Source organism: Palaemon carinicauda, chromosome 34, assembly GCF_036898095.1.
Source record: "Palaemon carinicauda isolate YSFRI2023 chromosome 34, ASM3689809v2, whole genome shotgun sequence".
In the NCBI taxonomy this organism is placed as follows: domain Eukaryota; kingdom Metazoa; phylum Arthropoda; class Malacostraca; order Decapoda; family Palaemonidae; genus Palaemon; species Palaemon carinicauda.
In genome coordinates this window covers 55,839,351-55,847,290 of record NC_090758.1, presented here as the reverse complement: position 1 = coordinate 55,847,290, position 7,940 = coordinate 55,839,351, and the positions used below count along the sequence as shown (strand labels likewise).

General features: G+C 39.7%; 1 protein-coding gene across 1 annotated transcript; it reads right to left on the bottom strand.

Moving 5' to 3' along the window:
- Positions 1 to 5,315: 5,315 nt before the first annotated feature.
- On the bottom strand, positions 5,316 to 5,717 carry LOC137626945 (zinc finger BED domain-containing protein 5-like). Its single transcript, XM_068357930.1, has one exon. It carries the CDS (start codon positions 5,715 to 5,717, stop codon positions 5,316 to 5,318), a length of 402 nt encoding a protein of 133 aa, XP_068214031.1.
- Between the last annotated feature and the right edge of the window lie 2,223 nt (positions 5,718 to 7,940).

The window sequence follows — 7,940 nt, the reverse complement described above, 5'->3', positions numbered from 1 at the left end:
TTTAGGTGGCTTGTTTCATTTTCTTATTTTATACTACTACTACTACTACTACTACTACTACTACTACTACTACTACTACTACTACTACTACTACTACAACAAATACTACTACTAGTACCACCAAATCGTTCAATTTCTTTCAGTAACATCATACATAACTTCTCTTATAATCAGAGGCTTATACAATACCAGAGGTGAAATTTAGTTACCTATTCATTAAACGTTCTGCAGATGGCTCTCAAAGTCCTTCCATGTGTTTATATGTTTACATTCTGGTCTTTATACTTTTACCATAATACAAAAAATATCCACAAAAGACTCATTTTTTTTTATTCCCTCGAATGTTTAAAAACAAAAAAATAACTAAAGGTAAAATTTCCTTATTTTGAGCTACGAGAGATGGCTGTAGAAATACTTTAGTCTTCGTAATAATCTCACCACTACGATAAACTTTATGAATAAAATAAAGTAAACTTATATTCTCTTTTATATGATCTGTATTTATTTAATTACTATATTTAGCTTATCCCTAAGAAGAATAAACACTTCATATAGAACTAACCTCTTTTCACTTAACAAGAATAAATTCATTTAGATGATTCCTTTTCATCTCTGAATTTAATCTCCCCCAAATCAGAGCATGAAAGCCAATAATATTATCTGTCTCTCCCTCCCCATCAAATAAACATCAATAACCTATCCCTAATACAAGATTCAATACTGTTTTAGCATTATTAATATTGAAAAGCAAAACCCAGCCACTGAAGGGAGCAATCCAGCCTCAACTTGGTGCCGGTCCCAAGCCCGGGTAAATGGGGAGGGTTGGTGACAGGAAAAGGTATCCGACCATGAAAAATAAGCCAAAACCAATATGGCCAGTGGAGATTGTGAACATCGACCCCACATAAAAGTGGGAAATGTATGATATGGCTTCATATTTTGAAAAGGGAACTTTGTTTACGTAACACAATACACACATTTCATTTGTGGGATTATATACTTCCTTCTCTGTCGAATTAGGAAAATTTTAGATTTTCTTTACCATTGTTTGTATGACTTTGTATAATTTATCTTTTAATGTCCGTTGACATTAGATAGACTATTTCATGAATTTTAGGACGAATTGTAATGTGTAATAAACGTATGGTAATAAATATACCTATATATGGATGTATGTATGTATGTATGTATGCATGTATGTATGTATGTATGTTTAAACCAAGTTAATATAGATTCAATTTTATGTATTTCCATTTTAGCAATATTGATGATCTCCCTCTAGTTACGATTGAAATTACTATGAAACATGAAACATGAGACATGTTTGAATAATTCTTGGTTAACACCGTTTCGAAATGAACAGTCTCTGAAATGAAAGAGACTTCAAAGGTCTCTAGATAATCATAATTAAATCAATAATAATTGGAATAAAAGAAAAATTGTATAATATAAAAATTAAAAAAAAATCCTCTATATCATACAAAGAAAAAAATCTAAACTATCCTTTGTCTTTAGAAATAGGAGTTCAATGTCTTACCACCGATAAGAAAATTTCAAAACGTTTGTTAAATGATTCTGCAAACGTTTTTTCCTGACAAAAGATGGAAGCTTCACCTGGATGTCCACAAGAAAATAAAGTCTCTTCTAATCAAAGACTTCTGTCCTGGGAAAGGGATATTAACCATAGGTACCTGAGAGAAGATAAAAGGAAAATGGGGGATTTTTATATTCATTTTTTTAGATTTTGAATACAAGAGAAAGTGTCAGACCAGAAAGTGTCAACCCCCCCCCCCTCTCTCTCTCTCTCTCTCTCTCTCTCTCTCTCTCTCTCTCTCTCTCTCTCTCTCTCTCACGCAATTTATATTTTGTATAATATAATATATTCCAATATTGATATCCTGTAAACTATGCATTGTTAGGAATGAATAATTCCTTTCATTTTCCTTTCCTTATTTTCCGAATGAGAAAATCCTATCTCATCCCAAATGAATCTTTCTGGACTTCATCAACAGAGAAAATGCTTTTTATTAAACTTCCAGATTTCAATATAAGTAAAGATTTTCTCTAAAAACATTTTCCTTGATTTAAGTTTTCTTATCATACACTACCATCGCAAGAGTGAGACATGATCTCTGAGAAATGGTGATTTAGTCATATTTTAGAAATTATATTATATTGGATAGATATTAAACAATTTGATATTTGGAAATATTAATAAACTTTATTTGAGAAATGTTTTTTCGAGTTATATTTGAATATCATACTTTAATAAGATTGTTCAAAATTTTCTCTATTTTATGAATATTTTTCTAAATTCTTCATATATAAAATTTCTCTTACACTTATATATATATATATATATATATATATATATATATATATATATATATATATATATATATATATATATATATATATATATATATATATATATATATATATATATATATATATATATATATATATATATATATATATATACGGATTTTGAAGCGAAGCGAAAAATCTATTTTTGGGTGAGGTAGCCATGTCGTCCTGATGGAAGTTCCTCCATTAGTAGCTTCCTAGGTTATATTTGACAACAGTGATATATCCCAGAGAATTTACAAAAGGTATCCAGGAGCGAATATCCCTTAAAATTGGATATCGCGTAATCAGAGGATGTATTCTTGACACGTCTCATAGCTATCTACACCCCTAATAGCGTTTCCGCTTCGAGGGGGAAAAAGTGGCAAGAATATAGGAGAGTCGTTGAAGAGGCAACGCTCTCCACACTCCTACTGTACTGTAAATAGTGCGCCGAATCGCCAAAGCTAGGCGCCAGCAAGCCATTCTTTGTAGCTTTGTAGGTGTTGCAGATGCAGTACCATAGGGAGGGAATCATTATCCTTTTGTCAAAAAGAGGGTGGGTCCATCAGGACGACAAGGCTACCTCACCCAAAAAATAGATTTTTCTTTTCGCTTCAAAATCCGTTTTTTGGGCTCAGGCCATCTCGTCCTGATGGAAGTTTACCCAAGCATTAATGTTTCTGTGGATTTTCAATAGTGCCGTTATCTCGAGATAAATATTTCCTATTTGGTCTTCTAGACCTATAGACACTTGATGTTACTGTTATACATCAATTAACTGATCATAAACTATGTCAGCTCTTCCTGTCCCCTACAAGGAAGAGTCTGGGTAGACTCTAGGAAAAAACCCGAGGATTGTGAGTTCAAGGAACAATCTAGCGAATAGTTTGTATATTAGTGTCATCATATACATAAAGGATAGTTTGTACTTAGATGGTATATCTCTGTATAGGTTACTGATACCTCCCAAGTCTGGCTGAAAAGAGACAGACAGGTTTATATACGTTTAGGAAACCTTAGTTCAGTAAAATGAACTGTGTAGTACTATCAGTTCTTACCTGTTTGCTTGGAACAGTCTTAACCTTAATTCCCCAATATTTTCTTAAATATTAAAAGAATCAAGGATGCTCTGACTTTATTCTTAATCTAGAATGTTTGAGGTGAAAGAGACGCAAAGATTCCTTTTATTGTTTATTTCAAAAATAGAAATCATGGTTTTATTCAATACATCATATGCAGAACAATTCTGCATAAAAGCATAAATAGTAATAACAAAATTAATACAAGTTTCACCTGAAAAGGAAAACATTAGCTACTCTAAGGGAAACGTAAAATTTCACTATGTATTCTGTTGTTACTAGGAACAATGTGCATATAAGTATGCCTGGCACTTGTATCAGTCTATTATGCTTAATGTCACCTGTGTAGAGAGAACAGTCTATAGTGTTATCACTAAACACAATACTCAACATGATATGTCTTACGGGTCTATCATGTACACCCTTCACTAGAAGTCCCAATTAGTGCACTGTTCTTCGCAGTAATCAAGCAGCAGGTTTTATAACACTGCCTGCCGCCACCACTTTAAATTTTATTTCCTGTAATTGCTTCGCATAGTGTTTGAAGAAAACTCTGGATGACTTCCATCCAGTATAAGCACGAAGGCTTTCAAACGACATCATCTAAAAAAAATTCAGAGACGAGGCAACTTTTCTCGGATCATGACCTGCGGGTGTGCTGTCTGGATCCGCTCTGCGTATAAAATAGGTGATTTTCACCCTTAACTATTTCAAGGATAATGTTGAACCAGACGTCTCTCCCCTGAAAATCTGACTTCCCTTAAAGTCTGAAGTTCTATGAAGATAAACCTTTAGGCATTCCACTGGGCAGAGGGATGCTTCTTCCTTCAGAGGGCAGATTTTCCAGGGACCCCATCTCTTAGTGGGCAGCTCGTTCTTAACGAGAAATGTCGAGTCCGGAAAGAGGTTCAGTTCTCCGGCGTCTGTGAACTGAATGTGGCCATCATCCCTCGAGAGGGCCACTATTTTGCTAACTCTGGCTCCTGAGGCTAGTGCAAATAAGAAAATCACCTTTTGAGTCAAGTCTCTCAGCGAGCAATCCTCATTGTTCATAGTTGATGCTAAGTGAAGAACCTTATCCAAAGACCATGAAATGGGCTTTGGAGGAGCTGCGGGCTGAAGTTTAGGGCAGGCTTTTGGAATCTTGTTGAAGATTCCATTAGAAAAATCTACCTGGAAGGCATATAGTATTGGTCTGGCTAGGGCATATTTACATGTAGTAATCATGTTTGCTGCTAAACCTTGTTCATGAAGATGGATGAAGAAGGACAAGCAGAAATCCGTAGAAATCTCCTTAGGTTTTTTCGCCTTGGCAAAGGCCACCCCTTTCTTCCAGGAAGTCTCATATTGTCTTCTTGTTGACTTTGACTTGTATTCTTCTAAGAAGTTAATACTGTCCCTAGAAACCGTTTCTTGACCGCTAAGGCGAGAAAATCATGAGATGAAGGTTCTGGGTTTTCTCAGATGAAGCTGAGAAAGTCAATTTCTACACTTGCTGAGTCAGAACTGGGTCCGGCAACAGGATCAGCTTCAGGCGTAGTTCCGTTATCAAAGGGAACCCAACTCTGTTGGGCCACTTGTGGGCCACTTGTGGGCCACTATTGTTGCTATCCCTCGAAAGGATCTCAGTTTGTCGAGGACTTTCAGCAGAAGGTTGGTTGGAGGGAACCGGTAGATCTGGTACTACCTGTTCCATTCTATGGACATTGTGTCTGTCGCTTCCGCTGGAGCAGTGATTCCCAACCTTTTTGTGATCGAATACCACTAGGAGGTCCCGTACAGTCGCCGCGTACCACCTGGTTCCAGAGAAACTAAATTCGATCAGATACCACTTTATTTCTGTAATTGTAAAAATAGAACATGCAAATTGACTAAGAAAACAACAACTCAATGTGAGGGCTGTATCTGCTTCTTCTCCACCAGCTGGTCAATGTGGGGCATGACTTTGCTCACAGCACATCGGAAATCATGCCCGGGCACAGCAAGACGGTTCCTGCTCTTCGACTTGATGGCCATGAAGGCTGAGAACCCCTGCTCGCACTCCCACGTCGAGGGGAAAATCAGTAGCTGGGGAACAGCGTGACGGGCTAGCATCGGGTATGAGGAGGCCATGCTCACCCAGAAGTTTAAAGGAGAGCATTCTTTGTGCTTTGTCTTTGCTGTCTCGTCAGCCTGGATATCTATGAGTTCCTCTTGTTCCCCGGTCCCAACAGGCAGATCGGCTGGATCAACGGAGAATGGATTGGCGACGTACGCACAACATGTCACGTCCGGGGAGTAATGCTTCATTTCAGTTGTACCAACCGTGTGTCACACAATTGTACATAAGTCCTTTTATATATATTATGCTTGTATCTTCGCTCTTCCCTCGCACTAAAACGAACATGAAAATTCATGTCTGCAGTTTTCCTCTGTAACATTGTCATTTCCTAGAACATGTTATGTCCTGTTGCCTTGAAGTTTTGTATATAAAGGAGAGTGTTCTTTAATATACAACTCAGTTGATTGCATCCTGCCTTTGAGTTCTCAACCCTCACTAGGCCCGTCACATTGGTGACCCCGGAGTGACCTGCTCTTCCCGCCTGCCCCCACCCTCCCCCTGCCTCTCACCGTTACTATGACGCCATCAACGCATACCTTCTGCAGCAGTACTCGCCGTCGCCAGCCGCCCGTATAGCAACGCTTTTTCAACTCTCTCAACAACCGTTGGGGGATCAAAGAGTTTCGCTCACCCTCGGGAAAATGACCAGTATTACGCGCCTGCAACCTGCCGCAGACGGCTCTCCTCGTGATGTGAACCCACTTCATGACCTTCAAACCTCCATCAACGCCTCCACTCATGACGTAGAGGACACCTATACAACTTCAACCAATGCTGACTCAATGCCGTTGGACACACACGCCTATGAACGCCGTAGGCCTATGAATTCCGTAGGATATACTTGCCTATGAATGCCGTCGGACACGCCTATGAATTCCGTAGGACATACTCGCCTACTCCGTGGCGAGCCGGAGCAGCAACAAAGCCACCCATCATCCACCACTCGCTCGCGCCCCAACCAACGACTTCTACTGCCACTCACTGCCGCTAATTGGCGCAGTTTTTACTACTAATTCTCCAGATTCAGGGCACCTATTTAACATGTTCAGAATATAATTTTTAGAGAGGGAGCCATATACCAACCGTATGTCACACAATTGTACATAATTCCTTTTATATATATTATGCTTGTATCTTCGTTCTTCCCTCGCACTAAAACGAACATGAAAATTCATGTCTGCTGTTTTCCTCTGTAACATTGTCATTTCCTCGAACATGTTATGTCCTGTTGCCTTGAGGTTTTGTATATAAAGGAGAGTGTTCTTTAATATACAACTCAGTTGATTGCATCCTGCCCTTGAGTTCTCAACCCTCACCAGGCCCGTCACACAGTCTTGAGCAGTGAGAGGTGATGGACGATTTCTTGGGCAAATTCATCAGCTGGCTCCCTCTCAAGGGTAATTCGTGTACCACCTGGAAGGCCCTCGCGTACCACTAGTGGTACGTGTACCACAGGTTGGGAACCACTGCGCTAGAGGATCCTCGTACGGGGCTACATACCGGGGTAGCTTCTTGTTGTCGCTCGTTGCGAAGAGAACTATCTGCAGTCCTGGGACTTTGCGTAATATGAAGGAGAATGGTTTTGCATCTAGGGACCATTCTGACTTTATCGGGTTGACCCTAGATAGAGCGTCCGCTGTCAAATTGCAGAGCCCTTGAAGGTAGACTGCTGACAAGTGTCATCTCTTCTTCTTCGCTAGACGGAGGATGGCGAGTATCTCTTGATTTATGTGAGGCGATCTTGAGCCTTCTCGATTTAGGCATCTCATTACAACTTCACTGTCTAGAACCAGACGGATGTGGATTGAGCAGCGATGTTCCAGTTTCTTCAGAGAGAGAAGAACCGCCATGGCTTCCAGAAAATTGATGTGGAAGGTCTTGAAGAGGGGAGACCAGGTTGCCTGGACTCTCCGATAATGAGAGTGACCTCCCAACCCCTCTTTTGAGGCGTCCATGTGAACGGTAACCGTTGGTGGAGGTGGTTTCAGAGGTGCCTTGTTCTTCAGGTTCTTGGCTTCCGACCATGGTTTGAGTAGTGATCGCAGACAATTTGGAATCGGTCTTTGTAGATCTCTTCGAGCGTTTGATGCGTAGCTTCTCCAAACTCTTGATGCATCTTTTAATTGTGCTTTCAATATTGGATCTGTCACTGAGGTAAACTGGAGGGACCCCAACACTCTCTCCTGTTGCCTTCTTGATATCCTGTCGGATTGAAGAAGTCTCTTGACAGATCCTGCTATCTCTTTCCTCTTCTTTGATGGAATGGAAAGGCAGCGTGACTGTAAATCCCAATGGACGCCCAGCCTCTGGAACTTTTGAGCTGGAGATGAACGAGACTTTTCCAAGTTGATCTTGAATCCTAAGTGTTCCAGGAACTGGATCACTTGCTTGGAGGCTTGCCGGCACTCTTT

Excerpts from the sequence above, each read along its gene's own strand:
- LOC137626945 (XM_068357930.1), bottom strand. The coding sequence starts at position 5,717 with ATGAAGCATTACTCCCCGGACGTGACATGTTGTGCGTACGTCGCCAAT.